At 43.7% G+C, this 15,776-nt stretch overlaps 2 protein-coding genes across 4 annotated transcripts; both read right to left on the reverse strand.

The window, feature by feature from the left end:
* LOC311375749 (stonustoxin subunit alpha-like) lies at nt 1-7,010 on the reverse strand. 3 transcript variants are annotated; one of them, XM_084490800.1, is made up of 6 exons: nt 6,742-7,010; nt 5,908-6,057; nt 4,745-4,807; nt 2,546-2,596; nt 1,028-1,336; nt 1-618 (listed from the first exon to the last, which is right to left on the reverse strand). In XM_084490800.1, the coding sequence occupies exons 2-6, from the start codon at nt 5,996-5,998 to the stop codon at nt 65-67; spliced, it is 1,068 nt and encodes a 355-aa protein (XP_084346926.1). In that variant the 5' UTR covers nt 5,999-6,057; nt 6,742-7,010; the 3' UTR covers nt 1-64. The 3 variants fall into 3 exon arrangements, with proteins under 3 accessions (XP_084346926.1, XP_084346927.1, XP_084346925.1); XM_084490801.1 differs by having other exon boundaries at nt 1,028-1,330; nt 6,746-7,008; XM_084490799.1 differs by having other exon boundaries at nt 6,746-7,005.
* A 3,808-nt stretch (nt 7,011-10,818) lies between these two features.
* LOC311375751 (C-type mannose receptor 2-like) lies at nt 10,819-15,685 on the reverse strand (the record flags this gene model as incomplete). Its single annotated transcript, XM_084490802.1, has 5 exons — nt 10,819-11,954; nt 12,278-12,447; nt 12,612-12,831; nt 14,068-14,207; nt 15,394-15,685. Coding segments are annotated over 5 exons (893 nt in total), but the record flags the coding sequence as incomplete, so codon positions are not given.
* Nucleotides 15,686-15,776: the final 91 nt, after the last annotated feature.

The raw sequence follows: 15,776 nt of genomic DNA on the forward strand, positions 1-15,776 counted from the left end.
TGTGTGTGGATGCGTGTGTGTGCGCCCCCCCCCCCCCCCCCCCGTCCGCCCACTTTTTTTTTTCCTACAACCGACACAGAGACGCTGAGTCACCCTCCCCCCATAACCAAAACCCAGGGAGGAGGTCCTCCTGGGTGAAGGTGGACCTGAAGGTGTGGATGTGTGTCAGTGTGTCTGAGGACCCTCCTACACCTCGGGACACTCTGTAGAAGGACAGAGTGCCAGCAGGCCGGTCCAGATACACTCCTACTCTGGTAGAGCCAGCGGCGGGGAGACGTATGGCTGTCCGTCTACCGTTGTACTGGGCAGAGTAACCACCATCATGACAATAAAGACTCCAGGACTTGTTGTTCAATCCAAGCCAGCTGTCACCACCCAGTCCTCTCCTTGTGATTCCTCTGTATGTCACTCCTATATTAACAGCTCCTTTCCTCTCTACCTCCCAGTAACAGCGGCCAGTCAGAGCCTCTCTACACAACACCTGGGGCCGGGAGTCAAATCTCTCTGGGTGATCCGGATACGACTGGTCCTCTCCAGCCCACGACACCTTTCTGTTGTCCTCAGACAGAGAGAGTCGTCTGTAGGCTGTGTTTGGGTCCAGTGTGAGTTCACAGGCATCTGACGGGAGAACAAGACATGATATTATTCATAATTCCCGAGATATTCCAGGTTATTCGGCCAAAATCCCCCCATTCATTTGCATTGGAAAATTTAAAAAATGCTGATTCATGCTTGAGCCCCCGCGACCCGACCCCGGATAAGCGGATGAGGATTTGTTTTCAGTTGGTATATATATATATATATATATATATATACACATACATACATACATACACACATATATATATATATATATATATATATATATATATATATATATATATATAATTTTGTATACGTGTATATATATACACATACATTTATGAATATATATATATATATATATATATATATATATATACACACCTCAACAACAACGTTATAAATACATCAACAACAAACATCTCTCCTTGGATCCAGATCTTACCAAAGACAAGCAGCTCAGCGGTGTGATTGGCCGTGCCAGCGCTGTTGCTCGCCACGCAGCAGACCGTGTTCACGCCAGACCTCACCCCTCTGACGAAGAGGAACCCCCTCTCCACCCAGGCCTCCGATTGGTCGTCTGTGCCGTTCCTCTCCAGGGGCCTGCCGTTGTGGAGCCACTCGACGGTGGGCTCCGGCGTGCCGCTGGCATTGCAGGTGAAGCGGGCCGTTTGGCCCACGGGCAACCGCTGGGTAGAGGAGTTGAACTCTGTGATGCTGGGGGCCTCCTCCTCCTCCGTGGGCATCACTGAACCTGAAGAAACCAGGAGGAGATTTACGTTTACAACACGTATCTAGAGATGCACCATCAGACACTCCCTTCACTCTCTCCTAATACCTGTCCACTAGAGGGCGACCAAGAAGATACTGCCCCAATTTTCTCACCTGCCTCTTCCTATATGATTGAATATCACAGCAGTATCTACAAAGAGTTTCCAGGGAGGGGATGACACTCCAGCTCAGAGATGAACGAGTCGGGGCGGAGCTTGTGGAGGAGCAGGGCAGGCGATTGCCTTAAGCGACCTAGGAGGTCGCCTAGGGCGGCAAATGTGTTGGGGGCACCCTCTCGTGGCGCCCTTAATTAATTTAATTTAATTAAACAAGCGAAATAAAACATGTTTATTAAACATGATCATCCTAGGGCGCCCCCTCAGCCACGCGTTTACTTATTAGATTTAATTGATGATTTTTGTAAATAATTTTTCAATAAGTGTGTGTGTGTGGGGGGGGGGGCGGGCTGATGAACTCAGGCACTATTTGCAGAGCCCAGCACCTGCAGGAGAAAGGACAACTGATCCTTCACGTCACCTCTCTCTGAACTGAGTCTAATTCTAATTCTCTGAATAGAAACGCCAGATACAACTGTTCAATTATAATTTGAGATAGGCAAAGAACTTCTCTCTTTTAATTTTGTAGTGGTACGTACAGTATCCATAATAGCACTTTTGTTTGTAGTTTGAGTGTATAGTTAATCCAGTTTATGGGTCATAAACTGGCACACATAAAAGTGTCCTTACAGTGTGCTTAAGAGCTTTTGCACAGTTGTCATAATTTGTTAAATATCCTTGAACATTCTTTGTAGCATTTTTGTGTGTGCAATTTATTAGACTTGATCCTTTTTGCTTATTTTTTAATAGTTAATTTAATGTAAAATATTATTGAGCATCTTTAATTTATGTATGGAGGTTGTTTATGTATGTTTATGGGTAAAAAAACTGCTAAGCAAAGTAAAGGTAAATCAGTTAATATGTGTCTTCAGTGATGTTTATTATAGTAATGTTAATTAACAGGGCAACGCTCCGCTCGCTATGGGAAGGGGGGGGGGGGGGGGGGGCCTCAAAACTCAATCTCGCCTAGGGCTACCAAAGAGCTAGAACTGGCCCTGTGGAGGAGAATGCAATACATTTAGAAGCTCAAATTGAAACTAGTGCAACGCAGAAAAATAAGCTACGTAGGTGTTTACCGAGTTCATCCATTACGTGCTCTCTCCCCTCGGTCCACGGTGTCGCTGAGTCTAGGACAGGACAGAAGAGAACAGAAGAAATGAGCTCCAAAACAGAACGACATCGTCTCTAAACATGACAGGACCCACAGCCAACCAAACACAAAGTCCATCCCCCCTGAAAGAAAACATGAATTTACAATTAATATTCATACTAATTATTATCATTATAATTTTATTATAATAATTAAGCATTATTGTTTTTATTATTATTATTGTAACTATTATTATTATTAGGTGCCAAGCACAAAGTGCGAGGCAACCTATTGTAATCATTAGTTTTATTATTATTATTCCGACACGTTTGACTTACACAGCCTAAACCGCTCGCACACTTTTTATGAAATTTACTGCAACTGTAGAGGTTGACCCAAGATTAACAGATATAGCAAATATTACACTGATTGGCCCAAAGGTGGCGCTATACCAACTGTCCAAAAATGCAAACTTTGCTCAAGCATATCTCGTAACCAGTTTGACCTACACTCATGAAACTTACGTTCACACATGCATATCCTCATGCTGAACAAATATGCCTCAACAACCTATGACTTCCGCTTTCCAGATTTGCCGCTATTTTGAATTTAGTTAAAAACAGTAAATTGCCTAAGGATCCCAGGTTTAGGTCCTTTAGCCCATATAATCTATGGACCATTATCTTCAATCTGACATAAAGATTAGTCTGTACAATAAAGTTTAAAGCACCCATGATCCATTGACTTCTAAAAGGGGTGTGGTTTAAACCGCAAAATTTGTTAATTGCTCCTATCAGCATCAAGTTGGACTCCTATGATGTTGACTCCAATACAAAAGTTGTTCAGAATCAAATTCTGAACAAGATAAAGTCGACATATTTTCAAATAGGGCGCGGCATCTAAATGGGCGTGGCCTGTCACTAAAATCGCCACGGTTCATAGACGCAATGTTTGATTTGAGCGGGACCGACTTAGTGGTTGTTGGGGCCTAAAGTTCCAACTGCTCAAGTAAAATGAAGTCGACTGACAAAACAACATGGCCACCACAGGCTCAAAATCATCAAATTTTAACAAACTTCCGCTCTGCGGAGACCGTAATAGTTATGAATATGAAATTCACAGGACACGTGTCGGATCTGCTTCAAAATTGGTCAGTACAGTCAAGAAATGGTGCTGAATGAACGCTGTACAATTTGTGACTAAGTTGAAGGGAGTGTCCGTGGCGTGACGTCAAAGTTGGCCATTTTGGGTTAGGTTACAGGTTAGGTTAGGTTATACTTAATGGTTAGGTTAGGGTTAGGTTTAGGTTTATGGTCTGCGTCACGGTCTTAATGGTTAGGGTTAGGTTATGGTTAGGGTTAAGTTATGGTTAGGGTTAGTCTATGGTCTTAATGGTTAGGGTTAGGTTATGGTCTTAATGGTTAGGGTTAGGTTATGGTTAGGGTTAAGTTATGGTTAGGGTTAGTCTATGGTCTTAATGGTTAGGGTTAGGTTATGGTTAGGGTTAAGTTATGGTTAGGGTTAGTCTATGGTCTTAATGGTTAGGGTTAGGTTATGGTTAGGGTTAGGTTATGGTTAGGGTTAGTCTATGGTCTTAATGGTTAGGGTTAGGTTATGGTTAGGGTTAGTCTATGGTCTTAATGGTTAGGGTTAGGTTATGGTTAGGGTTAGTCTATGGTCTTAATGGTTAGGGTTATGGTTAGGGTTAGTCTATGGTCTTAATGGTTAGGGTTAGTCTATGGTCTTAATGGTTAGGGTTAGGTTATGGTTAGGGTTAAGTTATGGTTAGGGTTAGTCTATGGTCTTAATGGTTAGGGTTAGGTTATGGTTAGGGTTAGGTTATGGTTAGGGTTAGTCTATGGTCTTAATGGTTAGGGTTAAGTTATGGTTAGGGTTAAGTTATGGGAAAGGTTAGTCTATGGTCTTAATGGTTAGGGTTAGGTTATGGTTAGGGTTAGTCTATGGTCTTAATGGTTAGGGTTAGGTTTGATGGTTTATTGGTCGGCTTATGCTTGGCACCTTAAATGCTGCTCACAGCTTTTATTATTATTATTATTATTATTATTATTATTATTATTATTATTAATAATAATAATGATAATAATAATAATAGCAATAATACTATTTATATTTTTACTTCTATTATTATTTTAATTGTATTCAGGATGATATGATTTAGACTCACTGAACGGCAGGGCGATGAGGATCAGTCCGAAGATCAGAAAGACAATGTTGCAGGACTTCAGAGCTGTTCAGGAATAGGACACACACACACACACACACAGACACACACACACACAGATATATATATATTCATACTGTGCGGCTATAATTCACAGTCCAGACAGTCTCCCTACGGACTGCAGAATCCCTCGTCTTGAAGAAACATCTGAAGACCTCTACTGAGAACACCTCAGTAAGTGATGACTGGTACTGTGGCTCTCGTGTTGAATTAAGAACACAGTTTTCAGAGTTTCAGAGTTTTCAGACCGTTTCCAGAAAGCATCGTTACATAACGACATCGTTAAAACCCTTGTAGCTAACGACGGCTCCAGGGGTACTCGTAGAGCACTAAGATGCATTCTAAGATCCCATTGCTATAGCCTCAGTGGAGTCACCAGCTGGACATTCCGTGTATTGGATGTGTTTTATTAAAACACGTCATCCAATACCACTGAATGTCCAGCTGGTGCAATTTCGCAATACCCCAAAAACAGTGGTTCCCGCATATATATTACTCGTAGACTATTGTTAGATTTAAACAGCAAAGACAGAGACATGTTAAAAATATCATTTATTGCAGCAATTTAAAATTCTAAAAATAAATGTACCGATCAAACGCCACGTCACAAGGCAACCCTATCACAAGGCATATAATAAAGTCAAATGATTCCATTGCTCGTGTGGGAGGTCGCTTGCGAGCTGCACTTGCTGTCTCCCTCTGATTGATTGATGGTTGCGGTCGGGCAGGATTGTTGAGGGGGGGGGGAGCGTGTTTGTTTGCAGTCAGGCAGGATCGTTGATGGGGGGGGGGGGGGTGGAGAGTGTTTGTTTGCGGTTGAGCAGGATTGTTGACGGGGGTGGGGGGAGCGTGTTTGTTTGCGGTCGGGCAGGATTGTTGACGGGGGCGGGTGGAGAGTGTTTGTTTGCGGTTGGGCAGGATTGTTGACGGGGGCGGGTGGAGAGTGTTTGTTTGTGGTTGGGCAGGATTGTTGACGGGGGGGGGGGGGGGGTTATACAGTAACACATTCGTACACAGACAGTAGTACAGTAATACATAAACATAATACATGAAAATATTTATTTTACTGGTTCATTTATTTTAAATGCTCAAAAAAGGGCACCTACCAAATCTTCTCTGGCTGGTCTCCCTCCGGGCCAAAGACGTGTCCTCAGGTTCCTCAGAGAGTCCAGGGTACGGTTCAGAGATGGTGTCCATGGTTCCTCTCTGACAGCTCTCACTGCTTCTGCTCTCAGGATTCAGCTCCGCTGTATCAGCTGGAGAAACCATGTCACGTGTTTTAACTCTGACCAATCATCAGCTTGCAATCTGTACCATCAGTGTCAGGAAATGTTTTTCTTCTCACCCCCCCCCCCAGCACCCCCAGTACCCCCAGTACCCCCATCCCACGCCTTCGCCGCTTTGTACCCCCCCCCCAGTCTGGCAACGGTCTGTGTCCGCCCCCCCCCCCCCTTTTGCAGGTCGTGTGTTTTCCATGCTGGAGGTGTACTGACTATGTGCTCATGTTGCTGAGGTGTTGTTTTTCCTGTGCCCACACTGTACTCCCCACAGGAGCACCGTCTGGGGGTTGTCTTATCTTTTTGCCTCCCCTCTCCTCATGTTGTGTTATGCTGTATCATCCTCAATGAATTCCCCCCCCCGGGGGATCAATAAAGTATACATCTATCTATCTCTATCTATCTAGAACCCCCCCCCACCCCCACCCCGTCTTGAAGAAACACCTGGAGACCTCTACTGAGAACAGCTCAGTAAGTGATGACTGCTACTGTGGCTCTGGTGTTGAGTTTAGAACACACTTAAGCACAACAAGTACTGGTCTCTTGCATTCTTGTTATTATTCCCTGATTATTGACATATACGCACACATACAGTTAAACAGTAATACATTTGTGCACAGACAGTAATACATGAACATAATACATGAAAATATGACCAACTACCTACCAACTCTTCTCTTCCTGGTCTCCCTCCGGTCCAAAGACGTGTCCTCAGGTTCCTCCTGGTTCCTCTCTGACAGCTCTCACTGCTTCTGCTCTCAGGATTCAGCTCCGCTATATCAGCTGGAGAAACCACGTCACGTGTTTTAACTCTGACCAATCATCAGCTTGCAGTCTGTAGCATCAGTGTCAGGAAATGTTTTTCTTCTAATCTTATCAGTTGCCATCATTTCACAAACAGACTCAAGGACGCAAACACACACACGCCACATTATTCTTCATATCATCTGAAAATACAACATATATATCATAAAGATACAACATATATTGTAAAAAGATCAGAATTTATATAGAGATACAACATAAATCATATAAAGATACAACATATATCATATATAGATACAACAACAACATGTATCACAAAGATAAACATACAGAGGTAGAATACAGCAGGTAGCATAGTGGACATAGGAGTGGTCAAGCTGTACACTAGAAGGTAGTGGACATGTCTAGGAGTGGTCAAGCTGTATACTAGATGGTAGTGGACATGTCTAGGAGTGGTCAAGCTGTACACTAGAAGGTAGTGTATCCTCATTTGTTTTGTTTTATAGCATGTTTTTACAGCAACATGTAGGTTGTTGAATGTAGTTTGTTGCTGTAATCCTATTAACAGCATTTATTTGTTCATCTAGTTTAGCTGCCAACTCTAGCTGCCAGCTAATATGTGTAATAGATAAACCAATAAATGCTGTCAATTACATTACACCAATATGTATTGGTGATAATATTGTCTGGCTATTTAGTTAGTTAGTTTAGTTTGAAAGGTGTTGTTCTTTGTCTCCAGAAAGAGAGAAGTAACTCCATGTCATGTGACTTTGGTTTGGGTTTAAAGCTTTTGTTTCCTGAGAAAAACGTGCCTCACACACACACACACACACACACACACACACACACACACACACACACACACACACTGATTCTCTAAGTATAAGTGATGTGATTGTCATTATGCTCATGCATGTCACATCTTTATGTTAACCCATATGTGTGGTATAGGGATTTGTTTTATTTGATTATACATGGCTCATCTCATAAGCACATGTAGTATATTATGTCTGTTTTAAATCAGTTCAAATAATAAGTTGATTTTAATCACAGAGTACCTCACTGCTCTAAATTTGATATAATTGTAATGTTTAAGGTGTAGATCTTATAACTGGGCTTAATAGTCAGTGATATTAGTTAATCATTTACTTTAGGTTATCTTATAACTGGGTCAAATGGTTATTCATTAACTTGCTGTTATGGGGTCGTTGAACAGCTAAGGCCTTTAGTAAAGACTGGATCCACAAAGAGGAGACATAATGTGAATAACAAAGAGGGAAGGATTTGACAGATTGAGACACTGTTGTGTGGTAATATCCTCCCTCCACACACTGATGAAGAGGTGAATGGAGACTCCACTGTTGTTGTGACGTGTTGGAGGAAACGTCTCCAGAGGTCAGAGCTTATTGTCCCCCAAGCCACCAGTGAGTTGAGGAAGAGCCAGCGGGAGGGACTGAAGACTGGGCCCACGTCAGGGGGCAGGACCCCTTAGAGACCTGCTGGGACTGAAGACTGGGCCCACGTCAGGGGGCAGGACCCCTTAGAGACCTGGGACTGAAGACTGGGCCCACGTCAGGGGGCAGGACCCCTTAGAGACCTGGGACTGAAGACTGGGCCCACGTCAGGGGGCAGGACCCCTTAGAGACCTGGGACTGAAGACTGGGCCCACGTCAGGGGGCAGGACCCCTTAGAGACCTGCTGGGACTGAAGACTGGGCCCACGTCAGGGGGCAGGACCCCTTAGAGACCTGGGACTGAAGACTGGGCCCACGTCAGGGGGCAGGACCCCTTAGACCTGCTGGGACTGAAGACTGGGCCCACGTCAGGGGGCAGGACCCCTTAGAATAATGGTTCCCAACCTTTTTTCCTTGAAGACCCCCTGCATAGTACATAGTACAACTGGGCTTAGTAATAAGTCGGCAAAATGCTAACTTCCTGACTGTGGGAAACACACCCCTGGTTGACAAGTAAACGTGTGGCTGAGGGGGCGCTCTAGGATGATCAGGTTTAATAAACATGGTTTAATTTGCTTGTTGTTCTACTTATATGATTAGTGGGAATTTAGTTGTGCTTTTGTATTGTCCTGGGGTGCGTTTCCCAAAACAGTCAGGAAGTTAGCATTTTGCCGACTTATTACTGAGCCCAGTTGTACGATGCAGCAGCTGAAGTACAAGTGTTTCCCAAAAATCTCCAGCTAACATAGCAATACAGAGCTGAGCTCTTCGTTGATTAGCTGCGTACTTATCAGCTAATACACAGTGAACAGATGTTTTTCATCAGCTAATACACAGTGAACAGATGTTTATCATCAGCTAATACATAGTGAACAGATGTTTATCATCAGCTAATACACAGTGAACAGATGTTTATCATCAGCTAATACACAGTGAACAGATGTTTTTCATCAGCTAATACACAGTGAACAGATGTTTATCATCACCTAATACACAGTGAACAGATGTTTATCATCAGCTAATACATAGTGAACAGATGTTTTTCATCAGCTAATACATAGTGAACAGATGTTTTTCATCAGCTAATACATAGTGAACAGATGTTTATCATCAGCTAATACACAGTGAACAGATGTTTATCATCAGCTAATACATAGTGAACAGATGTTTTCTGAAGGCCGAGTTCAGAATTGCTCTGAGGCATTCAATCATTCACAGGAGGAAGCCTCACAAACTTTGATATTTAGACTAGAGAGATGTCTGTCTGTCTGTCTGTCGGTCTCGTCTGGTCTCATCTGGTCTGGTCTGGTCTGGTCTGGTCTCAGCAGCCTTACACAGTGAACAGATGTTTATCATCAGCTAATACATAGTGAACAGATGTTTATCATCAGCTAATACACAGTGAACAGATGTTTATCATCAGCTAATACACAGTGAACAGATGTTTTTCATCAGCTAATACACAGTGAACAGATGTTTATCATCACCTAATACACAGTGAACAGATGTTTATCATCAGCTAATACATAGTGAACAGATGTTTTTCATCAGCTAATACATAGTGAACAGATGTTTTTCATCAGCTAATACATAGTGAACAGATGTTTATCATCAGCTAATACACAGTGAACAGATGTTTATCATCAGCTAATACATAGTGAACAGATGTTTTCTGAAGGCCGAGTTCAGAGTTGCTCTGAGGCATTCAATCATTCACAGGAGGAAGCCTCACAAACTTTGATATTTAGACTAGAGAGATGTCTGTCTGTCTGTCTGTCGGTCTCGTCTGGTCTCATCTGGTCTGGTCTGGTCTGGTCTGGTCTCAGCAGCCTCCCCCAGAGTCAGTCTGATTGGACGCTGGGGCTGGGTGAGGCTGCACACCTGTTGCTCGTTGACCAATCAGTGGTCAACAGGTTGAATGGGCTCTATGCACGCAGCACTTCCGCATTGGTCTCAGAATGCTTCTACAAATCCGGTTCCGGTGTGACACTGAATTCTGCGACCCCACCACAAAGTGTGACCCAAGGGGGGCGCTGTTGAACATTTTCTGAACCATGCACAAGTTTGAAGCATAGACAGGCATGAAGTCGTTCATGTGCGGAAACGTGCACAAGCTTAAAACGTAAAACTTAACTATGGATCAACGTGCTATTTCGGTATCCGGTAAAAAAAAACGGATGACGATACAAATGTTACGTTTGAAGCTTGTGCACGTTTCCGCGCGTGAACGACTTGTGTCGAAGCTTCAGACTCGTGCATGTTTATAAAAAAAGAACTGCGCCGCCTAGGGTCACACTTTGCGGTGGGTCGCAGAAATCGGTGTAACAGCGGAACCAGATTTGTAGAAGCATTCCGAGACCAATGCGGAAGTGTTGCGTGCATAGAGCCCATTAATCTGAGGACTGACCCGGTCTCACAACCCAAACGTGTGTTTGGATCCCATAGTTCCTGTTGTGTGACTTCATTCCAAACATCACTTTAAAGTTTGTAGTTATTGTAAAGACACCTAGACACAAGGTGTTAATGTTTAAAGCCGGTTTATTGTAGAGTTTGCTGACAATGAGACATGAAGATAGTGATCCATGTTGCCATGTAGGAGAGCTCCCTGAGTGTGTGTGGTGATGGCTGGCTTAACCTGTGCACATTGATGACTCAATGCACAACAGGTTTGTAGCGTCACCCAGCCCCAGAGTCTGTCTGACTCGGGCCAGGTGAGGCACCCACTCCACAAACCCCCAACACCAAATTGAGGCTGATGTTTACTTTCCCCCCACTAACAACCACTAACCCAAAATTACATAAGCTGGACTCTGACCAGGGTTACCGTACCCAATGAAAACAAGGGATTATATATTTTACCATACTCAGAATAAATATAAAAAAGCCCCACTCTCCTGACCTTCCCAGTGTGGCCTCTAAGCCACCTCCCCCCTCCATCCTGGAGACCAGAGGCCTGGGCTGCTGCCTTGACTGGCCATGTGTTGCAGGGCTGTCTGGATGGGCTAACTACAGCGGGGCAAATGATGTCATTTATTTATACAGTCGAATTATTGGTCTTCGGGTCAGTGATATTAGAATTACACTAGCAAACCAACATTGAAAACAACGATTGACTGGAAACGATATACGATTGACTGGAAAACATGTGTTAAACTTCACAGTCTAAAATGGTGTATCTTCCTTGAACATCCAAATCAATAAATAAATATAACCCCATCTTCAATTCCCTCAATTCAACCATATCAATCAAAGTTTGAGATTAAACCCTACTTTTGTGTATCATTTCTAAATCATCCAAGCCAGACAGAGAGACAAAAACCAACAGATACTTTATATAGTCTTTTGATACCATCTTTAACTTACAATCTCCACAACTACATCTACTCATAAAGAAGTGAATTGATTATGTACTAAATAAATGTATCATATATGCTTTGCTAGCACAAAATGTGGCCAAATGCCCAAAATGACAATGAATGAATACAGAACAAGCCAACTACCACAGACACTCTGAGCTATAGCATTCAGAAGCTTCACTATGTTGGACATCGTCGGAATCAGCAGCTATGCTCCCCAGTGAGGCCAAGTTAGGTGCAGCGAATTTGATTCTCTCTTGTGGAAGTATAGAAGTGCAACTTCTTCACTCCCTCTGTCTGACCTGCAGAAAAATTTATATACACAAGAAGGTTAATGAAAGTGGCGTAAATTACCTACAGCTGGTTACACTCATTCACATCCCTAGGTTGAGTGTAGTACTTATGAGGACTTTTATTTTTCCAAACAGGAAGCTTGATCCTCTTACTATTTCCATCTGTTTGTAAATGTTTACAAGTAGACTGTAAAAGGAGATTCTTCATCAAGATATTATCTGAGACTCCCTTGTGCAGGTAGAACATGCAATCTGGTGCACGCCTTTGCAGAAGTTTAAGCATATTTGGCTTTATAAGGACGTGTTAATGGCTCTATAGGCTGGACACCTACCTGTGAAACAGATGAAGTTAAGATGTTCGTCACAAGAGCGTTGCCTCCATGTGGAAGGTTCCACACTGGACACGCCCCCACAGGGGCTGGAATGGTGTGAGGCTTCGTCCCATTGGGTGAAGTCCATCGGGTCACCGGACATCCAAAACCAGGAGCTTCCTGAAAGGGACCTACCAACATTGAAATAGATTAAAGAGTTAGCTGGTTTGAAGGAAGAATAATGTGGCCAAATATTTAGCTTTTGTTATTTTCATGGTATTTCACAAGACATAATGATGGACGATGACCAGATGATGATAAGATTGCCTGATAGACACTCAGGCCTGGCCAGTACCTGCGCAGGCCCACCCAGAGGTGGCTGGTTAGTGGGAAGGGGGCGCGAGCCACCAGCTCATCAATCATCTCCTGGTCTTCTGGGTCCCTGAGGCTCAGCAGGTCCCAGTGAAAGTCTCTGCAGTAGAGCAGGGCGTCTGACCAGCACAGCCGCCTCCCCACCAGAGTGATGTTCCTCCCCATCCCCTGAATGCTGATGGAGGGTGGAGCAGGCCCTAACTCTGGGGGACCAAAAGACAGTGTGGTGGAGAGGGATTTCTACTCTCAACCCTGTCAGTATCCCTTTATGTATCTTTGAGCAGACACCTTAACCCTACCCACTATTAAGACATTTAGCAGACACTTTTACATTTACAAAAGTGTTATTTTGTATCAGTTTTTTTCCGTCTGATTGCAATATAATGACTCTTTCTTTTGAAGAATATACTTATTGTAAGTCACTTTGGATGAAAGCGTCTGCCAAATGCCCTAAATGTAAATGTATAGTTATTTTTAACACTAAATCACCAGTCAGTGTGGGATGTGTTTAAATGCATAAACAACACCTTCAGACACTTTACTTTCTCACAGAAATCTCAGCCCACTTGAACTCAAATGTTTTGAAGGGCTTTGAGTTGTCTTGGACCATACAGAGGACCACTTACTTTTATACTTCACTCTGAAAAATACAGAAATTCAATTCAATTCAATTCTGTCAACAGTCCGTTATACACAAGTATTGCTGCAAAAAGGCCATGGCCAGTGGGAAACAGTGGAAAGAAGAAGTTAGCTATGCTGCTTATGCTCCCTCCCTCCCATAGCAACAAAACATCAGTGGAAATAATAACAAACCATAAGACTTTATTAACTGAATATTTATAATATATTTACATTTTATTATTTTATTGTATATTTGTCTATTTCAAGAATAAAATCCACCGTACCACCTGCAGTACCCTCGTGTACCACCAGTGGTACGAGTACCACCTGCAGTACCCTCGTGTACCACCAGTGGTACGAGTACCACCTGCAGTACCCTCGTGTACCACCAGTGGTACGAGTACCACCTGCAGTACCCTCGTGTACCACCAGTGGTACGAGTACCACCTGCAGTACCCTCGTGTTCCGTCTTTCAGGTTGAAAACACTGTATGCAGATTGTACTTTGCTGGATGCTTCTACCCAAAGCGTCTTACAATACTGCTGGTGCCTACATTAGTATAACAGGTAGTGGGAGACCAACCCCTGACCCTGGCCGTGTTAATGCCATGCTCAACTAGTTGAGCTATAAGGAACAGCAGCATTTTACGTTTGACCACTGATGTTTTACCAACACTGGTACTGGTACACCCATCCCCCTCTGATGATACTGGTACACCCATCCCCCTCTGATGATACTGGTACACCCATCCCCCTCTGATGATACTGGTACACCCATCCCCCCTCTGATGATCATGTAATGATGGTCGGGGTTCCTACCTCCGTACACTTTGACCTCACACAACTGCAGGTAGCTTGCTTCATCAGAGGACCTGTAGAAATTGATAAACCTTCCTTCCATTCCCCAACACTTGACAGTCTGAGTCAAGCAGCCTGGGTCATCGTTGATGATGGCACACCTGAGGAAAAGAGACAGAGAAGATGCAGTAGTCTGGTGAAGGTATCAGAGACCAGAATCCAGTAGCTGGTGGCTTTGGTAGTTGGCAGCCATCACTTTGATTCAGGGAACCTGAGGTCTGAACTTCAAGTCCTGTATTCAGATCAGGACTTGCAGGGTGGCAGGGGAAAGCTGTGTGATTTCTTGGTGTTCCTTAAAGACATGTAGTTGGACAGTGCAATGCCTCAGCTTTACAACTGTTCTCATTAGTGGCAACAATTGGAGCTACATCTACAGGTATAGAAAGGAGCTTCTCCTGTTTAAAGTGTTACGTTATTTTTAATCCAGGAAAGGTCGCCGAGACAGGATCGCTTTTAACTGACTTTATTTGGTAAAGGTTTTAGTCTATTGTCTACGAAACAAAAGGAGAGCAATTGTGTATAACATGCGCGGAGCGTCTCTAAGCTTTATATCTACGATACGCCGCCAAAGAGATTCTAACGAGATTCTAACGATACGGCTAGGGCAGGGTTAGGGTTAGCCCTAGGGTTAGGGTTAGCCATAACCTTTCCCGGGAGATTCTGCTGTGGCGATTCCTCCTCTGGTTTGTGGCAATCTCTCTGGCTTGTGGCGATCCCTTCCAAAGCTGAAAATGGTGCTTAAATAGACAGGTAAAAGTAGGCTTCTTCTACAACGTTTAAACCTGCTCACTTCATCTGTGTGTCCGTTGTTTCCCCCTCTTGACTATGTGCAAGTGTTGCAGCTTTACTGCATGTGCTCGGTGCTGCCCCCTGTGGCCATGCAAGGATATTACCTCTTAACTATTGTATGTGCTTGGTGCTGCTCCCTGTGGCTATGTGAGGATATTACCTCTTAACTATTGTATGTGCTCGGTGCTGCTCCCTGTGGCTATGTGAGGATATTACGGCTGAAATATGTCACAAAAGAGGCTCAAGTCCTACACCCATAACACAATGGGCCATGGCTGTTTAAGCAGCCTAGCTCTGCTGTCTATTGAGAGGACACTGGTCAAGTCACTGTAAAATACAGCTAGTTGGTATGACAGGGCCTACAGAGCATTTCCTTGAAAAGGAACAGAGAGCAGAATTTACTTATAGATAAATTGACAATTTATATGATGTAGGCCGAAAATTAGCATCCCCTCTTTGAAAGACCAGCAGCCGCCACTGGTGCCACCAGTGATTCACCTTGGATTGTCGATGCTGTTGTTCGCCAGTGAATCTCCGATGAGTATTTCCACGCCATTGAGCCTGTCTCTATAGGCATTCCTATTAGTGACCTGGATCTCTGACACCCGGTACACACCAGTCAGCTCCAGCCTCCACCATGCTTTGGTCTGATAGGCGGTAGCGCTGCAGCTGTTGTGCTCCCACTGAGGGTCGCTGTTCCCATCGATGGCGTGTTCAGCCTTCCCTCGGATTGAGTGGGTTGTAGACTGAATAGCCGTGCCGCTCAACGCCACATTAAAGCGGGATGCAGCTAAATGGAGAGTGAAACCACAGAGTAGTTTGTCAAGAAGCATTTTGGTATTCAAAACAAATTGAAATATATGCCTGTTTGGATAACTTGT

The sequence above is a fragment of the Micromesistius poutassou genome (assembly GCF_964030765.1).
Source record: "Micromesistius poutassou genome assembly, contig: SCAFFOLD_5510, whole genome shotgun sequence".
Taxonomy (NCBI): domain Eukaryota; kingdom Metazoa; phylum Chordata; class Actinopteri; order Gadiformes; family Gadidae; genus Micromesistius; species Micromesistius poutassou.